General features: G+C 35.4%; 1 protein-coding gene and 1 long non-coding RNA gene across 3 annotated transcripts; one reads left to right on the top strand and one right to left on the bottom strand.

The window, feature by feature from the left end:
• The first annotated feature begins 52 nt into the window (after positions 1-52).
• On the top strand, positions 53-7,161 carry LOC108498164. Its single transcript, XR_001875094.1, has 3 exons — positions 53-196; positions 1,259-1,317; positions 5,917-7,161. It is a non-coding gene; the product is annotated as an uncharacterized LOC108498164 (long non-coding RNA).
• Positions 1,328-24,838, bottom strand: ANXA10 (annexin A10). 2 transcript variants are annotated; one of them, XM_017816530.1, is made up of 12 exons: positions 24,677-24,838; positions 17,952-18,036; positions 15,706-15,800; positions 12,503-12,616; positions 10,595-10,685; positions 10,118-10,197; positions 7,409-7,462; positions 7,196-7,289; positions 5,660-5,755; positions 4,951-5,009; positions 2,730-2,852; positions 1,328-1,899 (listed from the first exon to the last, which is right to left on the bottom strand). In XM_017816530.1, exons 1-12 carry the CDS (start codon positions 24,692-24,694, stop codon positions 1,831-1,833), a joined length of 978 nt encoding a protein of 325 aa, XP_017672019.1. In that variant the 5' UTR covers positions 24,695-24,838; the 3' UTR covers positions 1,328-1,830. The 2 variants fall into 2 exon arrangements, with proteins under 2 accessions (XP_017672019.1, XP_017672018.1); XM_017816529.1 differs by lacking the exon at positions 24,677-24,838 and having other exon boundaries at positions 17,952-18,081.
• Between the last annotated feature and the right edge of the window lie 736 nt (positions 24,839-25,574).

Below are 25,574 nucleotides of genomic sequence, written 5' to 3'. Positions count from 1 at the left end.
GGGTTATGGGGCCCGCCCCGTGCTTGGCGCGCGGGCAGTTGCGTTACAAAGCGCGCAGGGTCCTAGCGCCGCCACCGCCATCTTGTGACGGGCTCTGCGCGGAGTTCCCGCCCCGCGTGCCGGCCGGGATGTTCGGGAGCCCGGGGCGCTTGTGGTCCAGGGATGTGTCCTCGTTCCGATCTGCGGGTGTGCAGGGGTAAAACGAAGTTACTCCACAGCGCCGATGTACGGCTGTAGCGAGCTGCCTCTAGCTACAGCTGCAAAATCAGAACAGAGCTTCTCTCTAGGGTTGTGTTGGTGCTTAGAAGTTGGGACGGTGCTCAGCTCATTTTCCTTTTTTTTTTCCCCTTAGTTTCTTTTTGCTCCCAAAGCCGTTCCTCCCAAAGTTCAGGCTTAACAATTGAACTATGCGCTCGAAATGTTTTGAAATTAGTTAAACTGAAGAGGGACTCGAATGAAATTTTAAGTTTATTATAAATCAATAGAGTTGTAACATGAAGTCAGTATTTTCAAAGAAGCCAGATAACGCTGCAAATAGTGTTAATTCCACCGGCTGAGGGAAGGACAGGCGCAAGTGGCAGCAAAGCAACCAGATATTTGTAGGTTTCTGTAGCAGTGCTTTATTCAGTCTCACTGAGCTGCACCTGCAGAAGTGCCCGTGTAAAAACATGGAGAACGGCTCTTCCCGGTCGGACACCTTGTGGCTGCAGGCCAAAAACTAAGGGCAGATATTTCAGTGAATATTACCACACTTTCTCTCATTTCTATGTCCGTAAGATGCTGACAGCAGGTACGTGCACACAGGCTGGGAAGTCGCATGGATAGGCTGCCCTCCATAGACTCGGGGTGTTTAAAAAGCAGCGCCACGTTCTCTTGTAGAACGGGGACTCGAGGCTGAGCTCTGCTGTCTTTATTTCTTGCGATGTGACCTGCTGTCACCAGGTGTTGTCAGCCTGTGTTTGCAGGTATTCCAGGGAGCGCCACATCCTTCAGCCTCATTTGGAGGTGCAGTGTCATCGATTAGTAGTTTGCTCTTGAATTAAACCACTCAGGGCATCCTGGATATACCTCCATGCTCTGAAGGTCAATATTTAATTAATGATTAAAATGAAATAGGTACAGATGGAATTCAGAGTTTAATTCCATGGAACTTCTCAAAGCTAAGTAATGTTTCACTTTCCAGGGTTTTCCAGTGCGTGGCACTGAATCAAGAATGGTTTGGGTACTTGATTCTAATTTTTTCTTTTGTTTCGAACAGAATAAGGGAAATGCCATGAAGTATGTGGGCCAAATGAAAGAGAGTACTAAAGGATTCTGGTGAGTCACTGATAACAGATGGGGCAGATGCTTAATTTGATAGTAACTAAAACAATAATGTTCAAAAGCATAAAATATGAGGTATAAGAAGTAGGAAAGAGCAGAAAAAATTTACCTAAAGGAAGAAATCCTGCTGATAAAATTAAAGAAAGCAAAATATTTTTTTCTTACTCCAGTGTGGAAGTGAGTAGGTTCTTCCAGAGCCTGTTGACAAATATTTGGAGTGTTGTGACACGAAATGATAAACATATGCTTACATGGAGTAATTTTACCACTTGCTTCATTAATTTACATTAATTGTAAAACCAGAAATATTAATTAGAACTAGGAATAAAACCAGCTTCCTGCCAATATCTTTTTCTTCCCTCAAGAAAGATTTAATGTTAGCAGATGTGTAGTACTGATTTTACTGATCTATTATGTAAGGTAGGGATCTCTTACAGTTACTGCATTGTGTATAGCTTCAATTTCTATTTAAAATAGATTTGCACTCTTCAAAGTTCGTCTTCTTACTTAATAATCTTCTGCATCACCAGCGCAGATAGCAAGTAAAGCACTCTCATAATGGCCTGATGCAAAATGCTGCAAGAAAAAAAAAAATCAACATTTCAGTGACTATACCTTTTCCGAATTTTTCTTCTCTTGGTGTATGACAAGGACTAGACTGCTATACAGTTTTTTAAGATATTACACTCTTTTCATAAGGATTACAGGCTGAGATTTTTTTTAATTTCACATACCTTGGTCTTTAGTTGCTCAGGCACCTAGAAACAATGCTGGATCAAATCTGTTTATTACTTCTTAAGTTCAATACCAAAAAATCTTGAGCAGTTTCTTAAAGTTGCTGTGCATCTTGCGATTGGATTATAGTGATATAAAAAAAGTAAAGTGTCTTAGCAAGAGTAATTTTTTTGGTACAATTAAACAGTTTCAAATTTTTGTTTTAAGATACAGAGCAAAAGTACAAGAGGAATAGTTTTTGTGAAAGCGCTGTCTAAGCATAAGGATAAAACCAGATATTTATTTCAGTTTTGCACAAAAGCGGTATCAGCCTAACCTTGCAGAACAGCATGAAGTAAGATGTTTTCAATTAGTGTCGAAACCATTCATGCAAACTACTCCTCAGCACACACTGTCCTGCCATGTTTATATACTCCTCTTGCATTGGGGAGGGACAAAATCACAGAGAGGGAGTGAGTTGAGAATTCACTGCTCTTTTACTGAAGCCAAACCAAGGCACTGAAAATTCTCTGTTGTTTTTATACATTTCTTTTTTTATTTGTTTTTGTGTGGGTTTTTTTTTTTAACCAAGTGGTTAAATGGAGATTAACCCTCTGTATTTTTCTGGTAGGGCTTTGCACAGTCTGTGTGATGCCAGTGCTGAATATATGCAAAAGTTTGCAGAAACTTACTTTAATGTCATGGAAGAGTGATTTCCCATATCTTTCTTTGTATCGCTGCCGTATATTTATCAAGTCAATCTCACTCCTGGCGATGAGAATTCTAATAACTGTTTTATTGTGAAACCCAAAGTCCTAAAATGAAAAGAGAAGATGAGAGGAAACTTGACAATTGGACAATATGTGTTTGCTTATCTGTATATGTTCATAATAATGTTTAGTAGATAAATATAAGATATATCTATATAGTGTAGGAAGGTATATAGGATATATAAGATATATCCATAAAGGTATCCTAGACTTTAAAGGAGTCTAAACATTCAAGGATTTTATCCTATAGAGTTTTCATGTGCTCAAATGATAGAATTTATCTTACTGAATAAGAAGGAGTGCCCACATGCCAGTGTTTTATCCATGCACCAAAACTTTTAACAACGAAAATCTGGTGATCTTTTGTCAGTAGTCTCAGGAATTCAGTTTATGTGTAGCCGTTTTGACTGTCATTGTGGAGTCCATTCAAATTATACTGAAGCCAATAATGTGTTTCACAAGAACTGCTGCCACATGCGAATTCAGTGAGACTTCTAACCATTGGTTTAGAATTCATATAATGTGTGTTCAGACGTGTTTATTCTGTTTCTAAATAAATTTTCATATTGTAATTCTGTGGAGAATGGGGACATCTAGTGACAATAAAAGTAGTCAAAACAGATTTAGGGCTGGGACAACTGATGACCAATTTAGATTCTTTAAAGCTAAATTGTAGTTTTATCAGCTAATCATTGATACTGAAATCTTATTCTCCAAAAACAAGTGATGAACTGTGTTAAAAAGTTGCATGTAGAAAATCTGATACATTTGATTGGCTAGATTAAAATCTTTCTTATAAACCATTAAACCATTATGGACTATGTTTTCAAGCATTTGAATCGTGGGTGGGTTTTATTATATTGTATTATAAACTGATGTATAAAATGCTTTTGACCTAATATGGATATAGCTTGGCTGCAAAACCAGACACTATTTTAAATTCTTGCATTTCTTTTGAGAATTTTCTGTGTTCTTTAAAACACTGAGAAAATATAGTAAAATATTAATTAAAACAAAATGTAGAGGTTTATTCTTAATAATTAAAAACTTATTTCTGTATCACATATGTTGTCTGAATATAATATAGAAGAAAGCTATTTATGTGATATTTCTTAAAATTGGAAAGGAGGTTTTAACTTGAAAAGCAGTCTTGATACAGAACATTGACAAATATCACTTCTCCTGATCGTTGATATTTCCTGGTAGTTTTGGCAAACCTTTTTCGTGTCATGTACCAGAATCCCCTTTTGACAAGTCAGACAAAATATTGCCTCTTTCCTTCAGACCCCGAGATTTTTCTTGGTTCTTTGCTGCCACAGTTGTTGTTTTAGCTGAAACATTGGACAGCAGTAGTGGCAATATCTGGCAGAGGTTACTGGGGCACTTTTGGAGTGTTGGTCAGAAGTTTTGTTCGATGGTCCTGGCTTGGAATTCCTACCTGTGTCATTTCTGCTCTAAGGTGATCCTTACTCATGGCTTACTCTTATGACAATCTTCTAAAGATTATACTTAAAAGATTAGCCTTATAAGATTATACTTTTGTTTTTATAAAACATAATGCATCATTATTTTCATTAATGAATGAAAAACAAAAGAAAATGTCTTCAGTGACATTCCTCCCTAGTAAGAGGAATTTGTGTTTCTTTGCATTTACCCACATTTCTCCTTGGCACTCATTTATTTTAGTATATTAGCACTTACTCAAAAAATAACAGAACCTGCATGGAGTCCCACAAGAAAATATAACCATTTGTCTTTATGTAACACTAATTTATTATTTAATTTTTACCAATACTTATTAAATCTCCACAGACAAAAAATTGCGTCATAGGAAAAGTGCACGTTGAGTTCTGCACAGCAGGGGGAGATACCGTCCATAGAAAACAAATGTTTTCAATTAAAAAAAAAATTGACAAAGTTACCAGACAGATACTGTTTTAAGGTATCTAAATATTTAACCCTTTACTGCCAAATGCTAACTGTAGCTTAGGCACTACTGCTTTGAAATTTATATAGGTACCAACAGTTTTAAAACATGCAAAGATTGAACAGAGTGATTTTTAAGTACTTGTTTAAGAATGATCAAACAAACAAATAAAAAAGGGAATCTGATTTTTAAGACGTGTCAAAAATGACTACTTACATGAATTGCATTATAAAGCCTGTAAGCAAAGTAGGAAGGCTTGTCACGAATGCAGAGGACTAGGAGAGAAGAGTTGCAAGAGATAAACAGGAAATTATTATAAAATAATTTCTTTTGGCTTTGGGCTCCTTGAAATATAAAGCTGGCTTTTCATGACTCAGCTTAAAATTAAGCTGCCAATATTCACTAACATAACTGTATTTGAGATTTTAAAAATATGGTACGTATTTTGGGTGGGTCCACATTGCTGTTGCATCAAAGAGGTTATTAAATATCAGTGAATACACTCAAATGACTTCTTTATTGAAATATTATTCTTATTCTGTCAATGAAGAACAAAGGCACATAAAGCTTGAAACGTGTTTACATCCACCAAAGTCCTGAAAACATTGCCAATTATTTAATATTTTTAACATCAGTTGGAAATGCAGTTATCATTGATCACACAAAGTTTGTTACAAAATAAAGAACAAATACTAGTTCTGGTCAGTGAGGAGCCTGTGCTGCGTGGATACATTTTTGGATTTACACAGACATGGGAAAGTAGTTAAAATATTCTTCTGTAATTATGTCTGAGAATTTAATTGCACAATGTAGGAGATTAAAGTGAATAAAAATATCAGAAAATAATATTCTTGATGCACAAGAGATAACGTACTAGATATTTACTAAGAGATTAGTGCTAGTGAAAATAATATTATTACATTACCTATTGCAACCAGTAATTCTTGAAAGTATCCATCGTAACATTCGTTAATGGCATCTACTATGTCTTGCCCAGAGATATTTTGGAACTCTTGGAAAACTTGGAGGGGGAAAAAAAACCACCTTGTTTTATTTTAGTTCATTAATAATGATCAATTTGCTTTTTTTTTTTAGTTCATTGCTCCCCCCTGGTACTATAACTATTGAGTTCATTTTTTTGCCTTAGTATTCACAGTGTTTCATTATGTTTATGTTCCCCAGGTAAGGCAATCTAAATGAGTAGCCTGAAACCTGGCTTCCAGGAGATTCTCTGCCTGGGTTCTTCAGTCTACAGTCTGAAATGAATGCATGGCACAGCCTCTGTTTCACTGGAAGCTTTAATAAATTCTCCATCTAGCAACATCTGTTTATGAAACGTAAGACTGTCAGGTCATTAAGGCAAGTTCCTTGCTCAGCTTGGCTAAAACTGGCCAGAGATTCACGGATTGTGACAGGAAGCCCTGGCTTGCATGACATGTGTAACATGTCAGTATCCAGACCTGGACACTCTCTACATAGTGTGTGTATCCATTCATACAAATATACAGAGCATGCTTTCTCCTTTAGGGAAGGAGGAAAATTTTCAGCTCACTGCTTACTACAAAACTTGTGGAGGACTACAGTACAGGCAGAGCCCTCAAATCTCAGGAAGAGAGCAGAACATAAAGCAGGTGTGTTACATTATTTTAATCCTATCAACACCAGCTGAATGAATTTGTTGATCCATGATAGCAAAGTAACTATAAGCTACTGTTAGCAGTTGACATAAGAAATACAGTTGGCTGCACAGTGATAAACTTGTCACCAGACAGTTTTTCCACTGCAGAGCAAAAACTCATACTTGTCACCAAACAGATATTATAGGTTTCTTTTCTATAGTGGAAGATCTGGATGAGCTCACATGAATTTCTTGCAATCTGCAATTATGTCTGATTCTCTATTTTGAATAAAAATTGCCCTTGTGTTTCTGTGTGTATTTTTGTTATGGGAGAGTGGATTTACACACTGAAGTGCTCCCATGAAAAACTTCTTTGAAACTTCCAGGGAAAAGCTTCAACACAGCAATGGGTTTTCACATACAAATATTTGTTAAAAATACTCCATCCGCCTCTCCTGAGGTGTTTTCCCTTGCAAAAGTTACTTAGGGAAAATGAAGAAAATCATTAAGGAAAATCACCTCATCCTGTTGTGTCATGTGTAAATTATGTGCAGCCGTAGCATTTGCCTTTCTTTGGTCATGCATTCTTCCCTCTGTTATTAGGCATCCTGGTGCCTGTCTGTTCTGTCTACAGCTGTCAGGAGTCATCAGGCAAAGTTCAGTTTTGCATTACTTCCAAAATCCCATTAACATCAGTGGGAGTCTGAGCTCCAACAGTTCACACTTAGGTTTCAGGCTAATGCCCTGCTGCACACTGAGTGTCTTGGTATGCAAAGCATGGCTTTATTAGCAAGTCAGATTTTTCCTTTCCACTCTGCCTAAACAGCTGAACTGCTGGATTACCCATCCACAACTGCTGGTGGCTTCTGTTGCAGAGAATCATTTGCAGCATGTTTTTGTGTTCGCCTGTTTTCTGCTGACATGCTTCCCATAGAATCTAGTATACCAGAAAAAGGAAAAAACATGCAAAATATTTTGTCAGTCCTAAATCACTTTTCAAAGTTTCTATTTTTTCTTTTTTTAATATTTGAGAAGTTCACATCTGAGCATATTTACCATTGCATCCTGAGCAGCCATAGAAGGGTCTGCATATCCTTCCATCCTTGTTCCCTGGGAAAAAAAAAAAAAATTTCTTCAAAAATTAAAGCCTAAAGCACTGTAGGAATATAAAGTTATCTCTATATGAAGCTAACTTGCATATATGGGCTTTTAGATTGGAAAAGTATATTCCATGGTTGAATTTGCAAATGTAGAAAATAGCCTCAAGTTATCACATTATGTCTTAATTTTCTTTAATAAGAGGAACTCTGGAATGACCGTCACGTGAGAATGAAAAATGGGGGAATTGGATAAACCTATCCCATTCTTAGTCCCATTTTAAATAAGCTTTTAACCCACCACCACCATCCCACCACCATTTTCAGAAGTATGGATATTATATTGCTTACTGTAATATGTAACTCTGAGGGGAAAATAAGGGTAAGAGTAACATTTGCCATTCACTGATTAGTTCTTATCAATATACATAATACCAGAAGAATCTTTTCTCAATTTTTTTTCTCCCTGCGCAAATCATAGGAGCAAGCCCATCAAATAATGGAAATTTTGCTTGCTCAATCATTGTCTAAAATTAAGAACCAAGACTAAGAAATCGTTCAACAAGTTTTATACACAAAACACTGAAGAATACTTCTAATTTTCCCATATATTTAATAGCTTTTCAGTTACACAAATCGAGCTAAATTCTTTAATAAACACACTATGAACTGAATTGTATAGCTGTTAGAAAAAGAGAAGAGCACACAACTCTTGGAATTGCTTTTTTGACCATAGCCATCTTGTAAGGATAGAAATCAACCTTGGTTGCAGAACTCTTAACAATCTCAAGCTCATGTAATCACTGCCTTAATATGTGTTTGAAACAGTTTAGTTTAAAATTTACAGTATTTTACCTTATATGTGAAAATGAGAATTAAAATTATGTATTGGCTGTCAGCTTGTAGAATGACTGATTTGTAGCTCTTTCTTGTTAAAAATGTTAATTTATATTTTAATTAAACAGTAAGAATTTCACACAGTGAAATTCCTAGCAATAAGATAAATTACTTGAAGTAAATTATGATGGAATGACTGCATAAAGTTGCATACACAAGAAAACACAGGAAACAAAGACAAGTGAACAATAACATAAATAATACTCTGCATGAGACAAATGCCCACTTTCCCCAGTAACGTTTGTATAATTATGTTTTAAATTGTAGAAAATTATCATATTTTGTTCATCTCAGACTAGAATATTAGTCAGCCTGAATTTGTAATTCTATTACTTTCTTTAAGAAGGACTATAAACTATAACTTCTAATCTGCTTCAGGCTGGACTTGAAAACTGTAAATACAACACAATAGTAATTGAATAGTTTGTTCTCCATATGTGGAGCACATTTACTTCCAACTGTAGTCAGATATGTGTGTCATCAGTCCCAAGATTTAACAGAAATTAAACAAAGGGCTTCTGAAAAAAAGCATTAAAGGATGCATCAGAATGTTGCTATAGAATAATCTTCTGTAAATTGCACGGTAAAGGAACTAGAAAGGACCTATTTTAATAAACTATCACTGAGTTTAAATATAAGATCATATCCAAACATGGGTGATTTGACTAACAATCTTCAAAAGTAGACAGTATAAAGGAGTAAAGTTGAAGTTTCCTGCAGCTTTTCCTTGTCTTGAGAAAAATAGCAGATCTTATTAGCTAAGAGGTTGCTGATTTTAGACCTCTTTATCAATGCCTGGGGTTTAAGAAAATAAGGACTAATAATGTATAATCTTAGATTATTTTAAATTTAGCTTGTTTGGTGGTTAAAATATGGTTTTAATAAAGATGAGAAGTGAGGTTGCTTAACCTCTAGCTTTTAATTTTTAAGCAAGTAAGAATTTTCATTATTAGGGAAAAAAAAAGAGAAAAAAATATTTCCTGTTTATAGCTTCTACTTTTGACACATCTGCTCTTTGTACCTCAGTGAAACCTGCTGCTCTTTCATATCTCAGTAGGAACTTTTTCCCCAGACACATATATATTTATATACAGATATACCTTATGTATGCTGTTATTTCCTTGTGGTACCTTTGTCATTAGTTGTTACTCTGGATTACAAAAGATTTTTAAGATAATGAGCACAGTGACTACAATGAGAATGGGAGCTTATGATCTGGCAAGGATGACCACTTTGTATAAAACTACAAACTGGTAAAACTGCAGAAGTTAGTGTGTCATAGTGACAGTTGGTGCAAACATGCTGTGATTTAGCATATGCAGTAGCACAAAGAACATCATATTTAAAGCAGAGATCTCTTTAATACTTTATTTCTTAGTCAAATGTGGATATATCTCCATTTTTACATAATGTTTCAACTGAATTATATATTCTAATAATGGAGAAAAGAGAGCTTTAAAAATAACAATCTCATTTGTACATCCAACTAGACTCCTTTTGAGAAGAGACAGATGGAGCAGAGGATCAGCAGTTGAATAATCAGGGGGCTTTATAAAATAACCTTTTAACCTTTGCCTCCATCTGATAGCCAAAGTCTGAGAAGATTAGTCTCTCCCTCATCTGATTCCCACCCCCCCCCTTTTTTGGAAGTGTAGCCCTATTAAACTAGCTTTAACCACAGTCACCTTAAAATTTAAGACTTCTCAAATAGTATCAAAAGACATTATGAATTTTTTAGAAATGTAAATCTTACTACTTGCTTTTACAGTACCTGAGCAAGGTTCATGAGCGTATCTCTGAAGTGCCCTGAAGTCTCGGAATTGATATCTTGTTGAAGATCAGTATTATATTCTAGGTTAAACCAAAAACATGTAATCAAAATCACAAATGATTATGCTCTGCATAGTACAAATGAAGATTATCAAACAAAGGATAAATAAATAGGATTCAAATACTTGTCCATTCTCTATGGTGTTTATTCCACTGTAACCTGGGCAGGTTCTCCATGGACCTGGCCATGGGGCTGGCACTTTGCCTGGCCCTGCTGGGGGCACTCAGCTGCTGTCCCCACTTGCCTGTCCACCCACCCACGTTGTTTCAGCCTTTGGAATATAGTCGGGGAGGAGATGGGGAAGGGAACCAGTCAGTATTGAGTAGTCATTTTTGTAGTTCTCTTCCTTTGTGTGTGCTAATACGTCCAGAGCACACATAGTACAATTGCTACAGTGCACTTGTTAGAAAACATTACGCATTAGGTAGGCTTCTTTCATCTGGAAGATCTCCATGTTTGATCTTGAGGCTAATATGTCAATTAGGCATTTTTCTTCTGTGTCTACTCCCTGTGTGGAAAGAAGTAAATACAAAAAGATGTAGAAACCACAGTTTTTAAAGGAAAGCAGTGCTGTGCTTATCAGAAGCAGCAAAAGAATAGCAGTCTCTGCTGGAGCAGTGCAGAGTGCATTTTAATAGTAAACCCCTGTATTTAAAATATATTTTTACTTAATCTGAATTTCAGCATGTACATAGCGAGTGAGGAATGAAGCAAGACTAGTGTTGACGGAAACATAATGGGAATGATTTTAGAACTTTAGTAAGAATTTAGGATTTGCTGAAAGAAATCAGGTGCAAAGATTGAGCAAACGTCCCCAGCAAATATTAAGGCAATCTGAAGTAGACATGAGCACAGCTATTATGTTTGTCTTTTATTGTACCCTTCTTTCTTTCTTTCTTCCTTTTTTCTTTTTTTTTTTTTAATTTATTTAGGAATGCTACGGTCTGTAAATTTCTACCATAGAACTTAGTATCTAAGGAAAGCATCATGGCCATGCATTCAGTGCTGCAAATCACTGTTATTTTGACACAGGATTTGAATTAATTTTATAAACTTGAGTTGACGTAAGATGCAATGTGTATGCTGCTTTTGATATGCACATGTATAGTGTTGGTGAGTATTCTGCGTTTGGGATAATGGGAAAACATGACGTTGAGCCTGAACCTGTAGATACATGACCTGTTTTTTTACTTTGGCTATATAAATCCAGACCAAGATAGAATACTATAAGAAAGTTCATCTTTGAGCCACATTTAGAAAAAAATAAAGTTTGGCAATCTTGTCAATAATGTTAATAAAGGACATGATTCTGTTGTTAACAAAGATATTTCACAATTCTTTTAATGGCAACTGTAATAAAAACATATCAGTAGCTCTACAAGGTGCATTTATTTAAGTGTCTGAAGAAGTGTTAATATTTTTTTTTGAGGGGAATCTCAAAATTGTCAAGATAGATCATCTTGCACAAAGTCATATAACTTGTGACTTATTTGTTACAGTGGACAGTAGCAAATATTCATGGAAAGAAAAAAAACAGTGTTGAACTCTGATATACGTTCCTATCTTTCAGGAATGGACTATTCAGGAATTTTCTGAGAAGGATTATTTTCAATAGCCAACAGTGAACCTGTTTTCAAAGAGATTATTGAAGTACTTGTGCTTTTGGCCTCCACAGTGCCCTGTGGGAATGGATTTCACTTTTATAATATACATATTATAATATACATATAATATACATATTATATACATGATATGTGAAAAAATATTTTTGTTTCAAAGCTTCAGTTGTGTAAGGAGCACAGTCTCAGATCCTGTGAAGAAAATGAATTTTTTTTTTCGAAATAGGCAATCAGTTCAGTTTGAGTGGAGTGATCATTGCATTGTCACAGGGTAATTTGTAAATGTTTATGCAAAGACATGTTCTGCTAAAGGAATATTGGTCTTTCCAGAGGTGGATTCTTAGTGTATGGCACTGGGTGTGCAAATAAATTTGATTTCTAGCATACGTAATAGCTTGCAGGAACAGGGCCTTACATTTCCCTGTATAATATTTCTTAATATCTTGAGTTTACCATGGGTGTTAAATGGGTTATATTTGTTACATTACAAGGATATTTTTTCTGCTGGTTTTAGCATACCGATGAATAAACTTCATATAGCACTGTATTTCTGATGACCTAGTATACTATGTGGTAGTATACTACTCCAGTATACTAACTTCCAGCAGTTTATCAACCAATTAAATGTCAAAAAAAATAATTTAACATATGTTCAGTACTCTAATTAGTGACTGCAACTCTAAGCAATTCTGAATTTGACAACTACCTTCAAGGCATGCCAGAGCTCGTGGGCATCGTAGGAGGCAGGTGGATACATCAAGCCAACCATAACTTCTTTGAAGTGATGAGAGAGATTCTCTTTTAGGTCTGTTATCAGATCCTTGAAAAGAAAAAGAAAGTGCATAGACAGGATTATTTCAATAGTTGTACTTTATTAAGACAGATTAAAAAATTATTAGTGATTTTCTCTGTAAATGAATAAAGATGGACTGTCAAAGATGAATTCTGGCTAAGATTAGGAAAAAAATGTTCTTTTAAATAGTACCAGCTTATTCTGCTAGTATGGGTAAGATAAGAAAAGATGCATAAGCTAGTAGACCACAATGGTTTGTTGATTTCTGGTTCATTAGAATACAGAAGAAAATGCATGATTGTAAGTGCAACTACTACTTAAAGTTTTAGAACACTGAATATCATGGCAGAACATCTGCAGCTTTCCTTGGCATATTCCCTGTGCAAATCTGTGGGAGGTAAGCACCTTTGGAAATCGAATCACATAGAATCCAGGTGATTTCTTGTGCTTTTTTCAGTGTCACTCACCATGTGAATAAATTAAAAAATCATCTGTATTGCTCCTAGTACATAAAAATACCTGCTTTGAGTTGCTGGAAGGTTATGTACTTTTGAATATTTTATATTTAAAATAAATTCACTACTTTTGACAGATACTGGATTAATAATAAGGAACCTCCCTCTTCCCCCTCATGTGACTCAGTTCTTTCATGCAAAGTAGCTGAGTAATGGATCAGAGTTTCCTCCTCACTCTCCCCATTCCCGGTAGCATCCTTCAAAACACTGCAAATGCCAAAAGCTTGTTAGCTTACTATTGGGGATTCTGTTAAAGGATACTTGTGCATGTTTTTTTTTTTTTTTTTAATATTTTATGTGCAGCACTAGACAGCTGTCAGGTATGTTCTGATCTAAGCCTGAATTGAAACAGTTCCCATGATATAAACTATTACATTTTCAGAGCTGCACATTTTTCAGGCCTGTACTTTGCTTTTTATACATTTCTGAGTATAACTGATATATTTCTGAATAAAATTAATAGCTAAAGTAGCAATGAAGGAGGACAAATACACATTAAAAATTAAATTTATGCTGAAGAAACATACGCAGTCTTCAGTGAATGCACATTAGATGAATTTGACAACCCCTAAATCACACCTGGAGTAGAAATTAATTCATTAAGACATTTCACTTCTGACAACATGCCTGTGGGAAAATGGATTAATAATACAAATGGATACTATTTAAAAATTACTCCTGCAATCAGAGCTAAGGGAAGTGAAGTATTAAAAAATAAGAAAAGACAACTCTAAATTGTCATTATTTTAATTTCCTAATCATCTTTGCTGTACAAAATCTTTGAAGGCTAATTGTAGGAAGGAATCTTAAAGCTTCTCTGTATGTCTGAATCATGCAGCTAGTTCAGGTCTTTCTTTCCTCTTCTTATATTTCTCTCCTTCTAAGATATTGTCTAATGAATGGGCATAGTGGCTACCATATTGAGCAGACTGAAGTGAAATTAAGAGGGAAGAGGATTGGACCAACAGTTTTACTTTAAAATGAACTGAGAAGGCTAAAACTGCTATTGCCTCACTGCATGTCTTCTGTGCCCTGCAGTGTTTACCACTCATAAACTGGGACTGCCAAATAGCACATTTGCTTAATGCAATATAACCATTAGGACAGATCACAGCCAGGGAAGTGCTATCACTGGTGTGCTAAATTATCGGCAGTTCAAGGTGTGTGGTTTGCATGTGTAATGGTAACCTAATAAATACCTCATAGTAGAAAAACAGTTTTAATCATTTAGGTGCACTGATTTCTATCACTGTTGCAGTCTTTGGAAGGTGGGTAACTGTGATTCAATTATTGTTCTTTTAATGTCTGTTCAAAAAACACTCATCCATTCAAGGCTACATCTAAAGTATCTCAAATATTATGTGTTTGATTTTTGCTAACAATCCAAATAAAGTCATTGATCTCCTAGAGATGAGTAACAACACAAAATCAACCCACTACACTGATTAAATCCAGCTCTTTTGCTCCCAGTTCTAGGAGAGTGAGAGTTTCAACATTTTTAGGGATCAATGGTTTTGAGGTATTTTGATATACAGTTGGCACAAAGGTTGTCTGTGGAAAACTTGTTGGCTACCTAAAGGAAAAAATAGACTGTTCTACTGGTTAACAAACTGGTGGTGTAACAGTGCCACATCATATGGAGTTTTTGAATGAACCATTTCTGATTAACTCTAATTAAGGCTGATGGCTGTGTGGTAGCATCTGTGCAAACTCATTGTTCTCATTCACGCTGATCGATTCAATGGCAAGCAGACACTGACCTTAAAGGAATTTTGCAGTGAGCTGTTAGTTTTACAGGCTTCAGGGAAAGAAGAAAACTGGATTTTGTTGTGTTTGCCTGGCTTCTCTTAGGGGAAGAGCATGTCTAGTCAATTTAATCCAACAGTATTTATTTTCATACAGAACTTTTCATCAGTAGATTTCACATGAATTTTGGAAAAGGTGTTGCTATATTTTTGCCCTTGTATAGCTGGTGTAACTAAGGAAAATGCAGGCATTGCAACTTTCCTGAAGTTATTTGGTTATCAATAGTAGATCTGGAAATAGAGTGAGGATATCTATCTCTGTGTATGTTTAAGAATTCATATAACAAAAATTATATTGTTATATACAGTAAAGATAAACTACATTTGAAAAAAAGGCTAACTTTTTATGTCTTAAAATTTTTTAAACACCTTTCAAAGATTCATAAATTTAACATTAAGGAGGTGAGATGAGTACTGTGCTTAGTGTATGGATGGATTTACATGAAATGAGGCCTTAGAATGTCAATGCTTGAGATGAGAACATTAATCAGTATGTAAGATAAAAAAGCCTATAACTGTTCATATGACGTTTTTCTTTGGTTACAATACTATTTTATTATCATGTCCTTTTCTAACTCTGTGTGGCAGACGTGCTTCTACTGTGCGGTAAATGTCAATCTGATACTGTCAGAGGTACTGATAGTCAACAAGCGAAGTTGTATGCTGACCTGTCGGTGCCAGCCAACTGTCTGACAGGCTTTTGGTTCCAGTGACTGACCTGAGAGAAGAGCTGACCAGCTGCACTGGAGGCAAGAGAGAAAGAAGTAAATGAAAGCACAAAGTGGCTGTGTCGTACCCTGCCATACATGTCCCTGTATGCCTCGGCAATCATAAGCCGCTGAGAGTTGCAACGCTGAGTTAGGATATCAATCAACACATCTTTTTCACAACCTGTAAAGGAAACATGACACAGACTCTAAATTAACAATGTGTTGTTATTTACTTACATCTGTGATTTTTTGTGTTTTATTCAAGAAGATTATACTAATTTCTCAAAAAATTAGGTCAATAGACTAATATCCCACTTGTATTTACCAATATTAGTTATATTTACCCTGCTTATGTGTCTTGCACTTGCTGGTGTAATACCATAAAAAGGTGAAGTAGTCTGTTATTACCAGTTGCATCATCACCTCTCTCAAGCTCAGTGGATTTGAAAGCATCCATAAAACAGATAGAGGCTTTCATTTATTCAGAATTATTTTAGAATTATAAAACTTTTTTTGCATCCCAGAGGTTGACTTTTGGTAATTTCAGATGGCTGAGCATTTTAGTGATATTCCAGCATAAATATATCCCCAAGTGTAAATCAATTGACTTTGTGATGATTAGATGAGTTGGACTGGGAAGCATGGGGTTCAGTTAGCATCTGAATGGAGTAGGATAATGTCTCAAGTTTCTAGCAGTCATTGTTGTATGGGCATATATACATATGTTACAGATACACATTCTGTACTTATTGCACCTTTGTAAGGCAGCTATTATCATATAATCTATAACTGTCAGGTTCCATTCTGACACAATTGCAACCGGGCATTGAATACTTTTTTTTTTAAAGTTGGCAGAGGAACAGTTGTGTGTTTGCTCTTTACGCCGCAGGTTTAGTTCTCTTTCTGCTGGTTCATCTAGCCACAATTACACCAGGTTTTTAGCAAGACTCCAGTTTAACATTGGGCTGATTCATTTCCATCAAACTCATAAAATAGAAGTATTACTGAAACTGTGCATAAGGATTTATTTTTCTTTTCAGAAAATAATTATCACCAGGAATCTGTATGGCTTACGTGGTCTCTAAAGTAAAAATAAGAAGGATCCAGATCCAGGAAATATTTATAAATATAAATAACTCTATTCATTTCTGTAATCACGCTGGTATCAGTGGGACATTGTATATGACTGAACCTCCTCGTAAGAATGAATGTCGTGTACAAGATTCGGGGTCAGGGTGTCAGTGCCTGTAAAGGATATGATGACTTTAACTTCTCTGAAACTGAACTGTTTCTTTTGCCACTTGTCCTTGAAATTAGAACTTTGTTCCATGTACTCTGATAGGTAGATTGAAAGTACGGTTCATGGCTGGGCTTCGCGAACGAAGATTAGGGAAAGGTCTCTACCCACGTTTGTCACAAGTGCACTGAAAGTAAGGTTAATGTGCTTGTATTTACAGTATTAAATAAAGAATATCATCTCTGCCTTTTCATGTTAGCAACATTGCATTAAAAGTATTTTTTGAAGTTTAGCAAAATGTTTGAAACTTTTCATCTGTAGCCAACTTAGTCATAAAGATACTTCAGCTACCCCTTGATCTTTAATGCTCATTGTGATTCATTTAACATTAAGTCTGAGTCCTCACATTTACATTAAAGAAACTGAAAACAGAATGCAAGATTTGGTGCTGTACAACCTTGTGAAAAGCCCAAGGCATATAAAAGTTCTGATACAGAAAAAAATTTTCATGTGAGGAAAATGTTTCAGATAGTAAAAAAATAGATCAATATTCTGACTCTTAGCAATAGCAACAATGTTCTACAGGAGAACAAAAAACTGAACAGAGAACAATGCTTTGATGAACAAAAGTTTTTTTGTACATACATTGAAAGCAAAGATTGCTCCTGTGTCAAAGATAATAAATTCTTTAAACTTTCTACTCCATTTATTTTTATTTCTTGATGACTGATTAATAGTTAGCAGACCTTGGTAGCAGTTAATTGATGAAGTTACAACTAAAAGCCTTTTGTTTCTCAGCCTTCACTGTAGTGACATATCACAGATTCTGTTTTCTTTTTCTTGTTTTCTCAAGGAGGAGTTCATTACTCTAAGTGTTGGTATAGACTTTAGATTAATCTTGATCATCTCTTAGTTCCTGTAAATGGAGATATGTGATTTATTTGGACATCATCAGTGTGTCTTATTGTGATTCCTTGAAGAATCAACAGATAGGTAGTGACACTTTTAATTTGTTTAATGTGTTTTTATTTTGCCTCATGCTTGTTGTTTTATGAGAGCTTTCTAGAAAAAAAGGAAATAGATCAGAATACTTACTAATTCCCTGTAGGGCTCCTCCTAGCAACTGGGCATCCATAATAGGATTAAAATTCGGAGCGGGAAAAATCGTTCCTTGTGTCTGCTGAAGGAGAAAGCAGACTTTAATTGAGGTGTTTAACATTTATAGCACTGCATATATAATTCTTTTGAAAACTAACAGTCATAACTTTAAATTATCTTTGCCTTGTGAGGGTAACAAATTGTCTGTGGCTAACTGAGGAAAAGAGTGCATGGTCAGAAATTTTAAGGTCTGAGTGCCTCAAGATTTGAACAAAACTCTCAAATTTTTTTAGCTGTTAATCAGTAGCTATAGCTGGACAAGCTATAATTAAGCATTGTGAATCTTGCATGCCTGGCTAATCTTTTGTTTTAAGGAAAAACAACTGAGAATAACTAAGAAGAACTGAGAAGTAACTGAGCAGTGACTGGGGGAAGGGTAATTCCTTCGGGGGAGTTCATGACCACCAACTCATTGTTCATGACCACCAGTTCATTGACCACCTACTCAAAATAGACCCCAGACTCAAAGGTAGGTAAGAACTGCACATGCAGACTAATTAGCATGAGAAGCAACAGGTATAGCTAGCATGTAGTGGTTTGATTAGTAATTAATGAACAAGTTATGTAATTTGTAACCAATAAATGCTAATAGTATGATCTTGTGACTTTTCTTCCACATGCCTTAAGATGGTCACTACCAGAATGAGCAGGAATTACACTTCATGGCAAAGCTAAATCTACAGCAGTGAAAGTTGTATCGTGGTTGTCTTGGTGATGTCAGAAGCCTTGAGGGCATTCACACTGAATATCATTTCTCTAAATACAATGTTCTCCAACCCACCCACACAAGTAAGACAAAATTGTGATTCAGAAGTAACAGGAATATTTTTGTGAGTTGAGAAGACCAAAGACATTTTTGGATCACTTAACATTATTAATACTAGAACTTTATCCACATCTCATGGACAGCATTGGTGGAGGTCTTTTTATTGATTTCAGGGAGCTTTTAGGTCATGCCCTTAATAAGTAAAACTGTTTTGCATCTTGCTGCGAAAAGTAAGGAGAGCTTGTTAATGGATAGTAGCGGGTCTCCAAGATGGTCAAAAGGAAGGGGCACTTGCCCTGTGAAGAGAAGCTCAGGAAATTTGACTTAGCCTGGAGAAGAGTCAACTTTGGAGGGACCCAACAGCTGCTTTGCATTGTCTATGGGAAGACCATCAAGAACATAGAGCCATCCGCCTTACTGCGGTGCATGAAGAATGAAAGGCAACAGTCATAAAACAAACCAAAGAATATTCTGGCTGGATATGAAGAAGTCATTTTTTACTGTGAGGATAACCAAGCAGTAGAAGAAGTTGCCTGAAGAGATTGTGGAGCCTCCATCCTGAGAGGTTGTAGAAACTGAATTGGGCAAATCTCTAATCTACTCTGTCTGAATTTAGTGTGGCCCCTGTTTTGACAAGGAGGATGGGCTAGATGACCTAAAACCCCTCTTTCAAACTGATAATTCTATGATTTTTTTCAATGCAAAAAATTAACAGAAATTTCTCCAATAACATTTTTAAAATAAGTAAACATTATGAAACACCCATTTGTCTCAGTGATAAGGGATTGAGTGATAAAGGTACTTGCATTATTCTCTGTGTGTCAGTCCCATAGGGTGTATACTAATTCCAGACATATATTTTGAAGAATTCTAAACTTTTTTCCAGGATGAGGCACAAAACCTGAAATCTATGTTGGTGAAATTTATATCTGGTGATCACTGTTGTCCAGTGTACATACTGTGATTATTTGAGTTATCATGCTGGAAAGAATTTTCAGAACCACTATGAACTTCATGTGCAATTTATTTATACATTTTCATTTCCTAAAAATGGAAATTAGCAAAGGTATAATGAGCAAGGAGCCTAAGAGATTTGACTATTAGAAGTGACAGACTGATATTTGCACATAAAATAAAGTTGTTGTTTATGGATATTTAAATATTTAAATAATTATGGTTTTTACATGTAGATGGGGCACTTAGAGGCATAGTTTAGTGGTGGACTTGGCAGTGCTACGTTTATGGTTGGAGTTGATGATCTTGGAGGTCTTTTCAACCTAAATGATTCTATGATATTAAGTGAGCCTAACTGTAATGTCTATATGGAAGCTACAGCAAGCCAGTTTATTTTTGCCAGTCATAAATCACTCACGTTAAAAATATTCCTTCCCTAAATGAGTTTTATTTATAATAATCTAGGACAGATCCCATAGTGAAAAAACTGTTCACTATTTCATCTGTATCTGAATGTATCTACACCTTTCCAAAGGGTGTTGGCATACAGTGAAACTGCAGAGTTGAACTTCTAAGCATCTGGGAGAAGATCAAAGTCAGTGCAGACAGCTCATTATTCGTCTCATGGCAAATGTAGTAATTTGTAAAAAGAGGGGAGGGGGATTTTTAATAAAAAATTTTAATAAATTTTTTAATAATAAATATTGCCTTAAGGAAATACAGATATAAAAAGCATAAGAAGCAAAGAAGAAATATGGTCTAGGTCCTCAATTGGTGTAAATGTACAGAACTTGGTCAGTCAGTAAAGCTTTGTTTTAGACAAGATGATGGTTAAACGAGTAGTCCTGTAACTCCTCTCTTACTCAGATATTCTTCAAATATTCTCATTACTGATATGCTACATGTTCCCACTACCTTCATAGTGAACCTTGAGAAAACCCATGAATTTTTTGTGGCTCTTCCCAGATTTGCATATGTTTAGATATATTCATTAGTACAGTGGATGGGATACAGAAATCTAAACTTTTCCTTCAGGTTGTCGGCACTCACAAATATCCATCCTCACAAGTGCATACACAGGTGTTTTGCTTGCCAAACAATGTCAGATTCAGTTCCTCAAGTTGGGTGCAAGATTGTGGATTTTGTGGACATTAGTATGGTGTATTGTTTTGAAATTCAAAATCAGGTGTGTTCAATGTGTTGTGATACAAGTTCCTCTGTGAACACTGCAGCTAATAACAATGTGTTTCTTCAGAAGAGATTGTATTCCTCTGCCAAATATGATACAAATTCACTGTAAACTTCCAAGTCACTGGTAAGAAACAAATAGATGGACAAATACACACAAATACAATCAGATTTTCTGAAGAGATCAGGGGTTGATGTCTGGTATAGTCATTGAAAGGATGTGAGGGATTGCACATTCTAAAAGACTTTATATTTTGGTATCTGGATTCTGGCATCTCTCATGACATGTGGACCACTTTGGTGGAGCACCCATTGTGAACACAGTATTCAGCATGGCAGGGCTTTCTGCATTGGAAAGAGAGCGCCTTCAAAGGGCATCTGAAGAACGTTATTTCTGAGGGCAATTTGGCCTTTTTGTGGGTTAGTTTAGACAAAATGATGTATGTGAGCATGGAGAAATGTTTTTCATACTGGCTTTCTCCTGGAGCATCCTGATGAAGAGGATATCTATTGTTTATAAGGAAGAATAGCAACAGTATTTTGCTTTTTTCTCACAAAGTGTCCAAGCACCTAAAGGTAAGGCAAACAAATCTCCATAGGTGATTCAGTTATTTCTGACTTTAAGGATTTTAATCCTCTTTCTGCTGTCTTCCTCANACAAAAACACAGATCTGTTTCCACAGAGGCGGCGCAGGTGAGCACTTTCTACATATCTCTCTGTTCACACGTGTTCATGTAACTCGCCTGTAAGGAACTGATTCCACAGTCAACTGTGTGGATGGAATGCAGACAGGTTTGTGTGGTGTTGGTTGAATGAATCAAAACAACAAAATAAATTGGAAAGAGACTGAAAAATTTATAATAATTCTAAAAAATAATATTCGCAATTTAACTTCCTTCTGTGCAAGAGCAAGGAAGTTACAGCTTTTTCTGACCAAAGCCATAAGCATTCAACAAAAGTATCAGTAAAAGCTGAGGCTGCTTTTATCAAATTATGTTGTGTTAAGTTCAGGCAATTCAGTCTTGTGATGGAAAAAGCAATGTAAAGTATGAACAACCTTCTAATAATATTTGTTCAGTAAGTCATTCTGCTGATAACAAACAATCAAAGTCAGACTCCTTAGTCTGAATGTTTTCCATAGGGAATGTCTACTGAAATAAAGTGCTTGCTTTATTACATAGCTATGTGCTATGAGCCAGCTATACTTTGGCAAAGATATCTTTTGTGTGCAACTTTATTAAATAAAAATTTCATGAGTATTTTGATTTGCTTTGTGTTTATTGTATGTGTTACGTTTAATTTGAAAAATAAATTTTGCAATAGTGGAAGGGATACTTCTAAATATAGAAAATTCTTTCTCCAAAGCCTCCCATCTCCCCCTGAATGTGTATTTCAGGGGTCACAGATTTCATCTTGTCTAATTTCTTGTAGTTTTACCTGTGATACTGTGGGGAGCCATTTTCTCTGTGTAATCTCTGATAATGATGATGCCCTGCATTGCTGAATCTGGCAAGACTGCTGCTGTTAACAGTTTGTACATCTCATTCTTGATCTTGGGGGGACTCCATCCTATCCAGTTATTCATAGTTAAAATACGTAATTACTAATATGGGTGGCATAAAATATAACAGAGGTAATCTTAAAGAACCAAGTACATTCTGAAAGTAGTGCTTCCAATTCTTTTTTTTCATGTTTCTTATGCTTCTGAATTAATGGTATATCAATGTTTGAGGATTCCTTAAAAAATATATTTAAGTCTAAAGTGTGTTTTTAAGACTTCTTCTCAATTTAAAGTTGTGTTTCAGGAGAGTAGACAAGAAATTAATGTGATAGCCTCACCACTCAGTCCTGTGTAAGCCCTATTTTCTTGTTTGAGATTTGCTAGAGTGATTTTTCTGCTATTTTATTGCTGAGTGTCTTCTGAGAAAACTGCCACTGCTCCAAGACTGACTTTATCTTGAAGAACCAGCAGGCACCCAGGGGAGAATGTTTACATGGGCTCTGCATTACATGTCCCCATTCTGTCTGGGTGCCTCAACAGGGTAATCTCCACTGGTTAGGATCCAGTAATCTAGTTAATAAAATAACCCTAATTTCTCTCCCTTTCTACTCCACAACACATGGAAATGGGAATAAAGAATAAAAAATTTACTCAACCTGTGAATCCATCAGAGAAAGCCTGTAATCAGGTTATAGATATGCACCCCATTGTCTACAGTTGCTTCTCTGCTTTCTTACTTCTGTGATTATGGAAAAAACAAAGGCCATATCGGTGTGCCTTTCTATGTTTAGAAGAAGAGGAAATAAAGAGATGGTATTAACATTGTCTATTTTGGAGTATTAAGAATTACCATCTAATGTATTAGAATTTCTTTATAATACTATCAAAATATTGCATTATTATTATTACAATATCATAATTGCCAATTGTAGTGACTGAAAAGCAAAAGAATTTCTCCTGTAAGTTATTTTATAATGTACTACTGTTAATATCAGACAACATACTATATGCAAATACAGTGTCAATTATTTAAATACAATTGGTATCAATAAATCAGTAGGAGAAAAGAAACCGAATTTCTTGAAATCTCCGGCAGAAACTAATCTACTACCTTCGTCAGGTAGATTTGGTCTTGCTGTATTCATTTAATTATTAGAAATAGATTACAGCATCACTCTAATTTAAAGAGAATAAAAAAAGAAACAAAGAAGAAAATCCCTTTTAAATTCTTAGCTGGTCTAGTAAAGGATGCGAGATCCCAAATTGCAGAAAACCAAACACATTAATAATGCCCATTCAATAACTATTACTTTAGAAAAACAAATATATTCAGTAGAATTTTATCAGAAGAAATACTTTACTGACAGGATTGGAGTAATTAGTCAATTATACTTTCAATTAAAATAAGTAAGGAAAAAAATTTCTCCTTTAGAAAATTCTATATTGATTTGTAAGTTTGTTGGGAATGTACATGAAAAAAAATTTGAGAGAATGAATAATTATTCTTATTAATAATAATTAAAAGAAAGCCCTTAGTGAACATAATTATCAGTATGTCAGGTACAGAGAGCAATTTCATATTTTGTTGTCATGAAACTCTAGTTGCTTCCACAATGGAGATTTAAAATTGCACTATGAACTTTTCTTAAAGAGCGCTAATGAAACCATTTAGTATATTGCTACATTTTTTGATGGGAAACAATAACTGATATATGAGTTATGGCCCTTGTAGAGATAGCATTTCTTTGCTTTAAAATATTTTTCACACTATGAACAAAAACAGATGTTTATAAATGTTAAATCTATTCAGTTACTTTATGCAGTTTCAGATGGTCTTGTGAAGTTATAAGCCCCTCAAAATAGTACCAGGAATAGGTATCTTCTGAGAAATTCACATGTTTATTTTTAATAAAATTAGGTGATAGTATGTAGTTTAGTTTCTTGTGTAGTAGCTAAGTACAAGCATAGAAAACCCACAAACAGAGCCTCACAAGGAGGCTTGAATTGTTTTTTCTTGAAAGGTCTAAAATTCTGAGACAGGAAGTGATAATTCTTTATATTTTAATCTTCATTTCAGACACTTGATATATATACTGTAAGTAACACCAGGATTAGACCCAAATCACAAATAAATTACTTCACCTGAAATTAATTTCTATCAGTAGAGGGAAATGGATCCCAATGTATGTGATGAGAACTCAAGAGGAATCAAAAGTTTTGAAATATTTCAGAAAACAAATCATTCTACTCACATAAGCTCCACAATACATTTTGATTTGAGTCTTCAAGTTCTGTTGAGATGAAAATAGTAGCTTTTCCAGAATAAAAGTAATAAATAGTTCGGTAAACTAATGTTATAGTTAAGTCTTATGCTGTTTTGGAGATTTGAGAGAAACCATCCAATCAAAGTGATATCGAGTGAATAAGGCTCCAAAGTAATAATGAAGCAGAAAACCTGCGGGTACAGTATGTCCTTGGGTTTTATAGATTCACTGTATACTTAGTCATTAATCATGTATTGAATAAGTGTGATTATAATGTAAGTAAACAGAGCCATTAGTACGACACCCTCTGTTCTGCTGTGTTGATTTTAAGAATCAGAATTCTGCTAGTCAGCGAGTGAAACACTCGCCTACAGAAAGTGCTTGTGTTAATGATTTACTTTTCAGATTCGGTCTGGTCTAGTTCCTCTTTCTCCTTATGCTGAAATTGCTCAGCTCATCGCTCGTCCCAAGAACTCTTTGTAGCTGGCGTGCATAGGAAGATGCTTTATAGCCCCTGTATGTTACCCAGAGTAATCAGGTAGGCCTCAGGAGAACTGTGCAGATGAAGGGCTTTTCAAGCAAGTTACAATTCACAAAATCCTGTGAAGAGCTCATAAAAAATCCTGTAACATTGCTGTATTTGAGGACTTCTACAGAATCTGAACTAGCCAACTGACAGCAAACCCATGTTTTTCGTGTCTAATAACGTGTATTTTTCTGCTCATGATAACTATTATTGTAATAAACCATTGATAAAATAGTGAGTTTTCTCTCTCTCTCACACACACACAAAGGAATATAAAATAGAGGAATATAAAAATAAGGGTGCAAATCAGTCTGTATATCATCTAGTACAACTTGAATGGAAGGCATAGGCTACCATTAT

Source organism: Lepidothrix coronata, unplaced genomic scaffold (assembly GCF_001604755.1).
Source record: "Lepidothrix coronata isolate B3197 unplaced genomic scaffold, Lepidothrix_coronata-1.0 Scaffold56, whole genome shotgun sequence".
In the NCBI taxonomy this organism is placed as follows: domain Eukaryota; kingdom Metazoa; phylum Chordata; class Aves; order Passeriformes; family Pipridae; genus Lepidothrix; species Lepidothrix coronata.
Note: the sequence above shows the minus strand (reverse complement) of the source record. Positions and strands in the feature narration are given on the sequence as shown.

Excerpts from the sequence above, each read along its gene's own strand:
- ANXA10 (XM_017816529.1), bottom strand. The coding sequence starts at position 18,075 with ATGTTAAACACCTCAATTAAAGTCTGCTTTCTCCTTCAGCAGACACAA. Across the intron at positions 15,801-17,951 it reads AGGAGCCCTACAGGGAATTA|GTTGTGAAAAAGATGTGTTG; the intron begins GTAAGTATTCTG and ends TTTCCTTTACAG. Across the intron at positions 1,900-2,729 it reads CACTCTTCCATGACATTAAA|CATTTTGCATCAGGCCATTA; the intron begins GTAAGTTTCTGC and ends TTTTTCTTGCAG.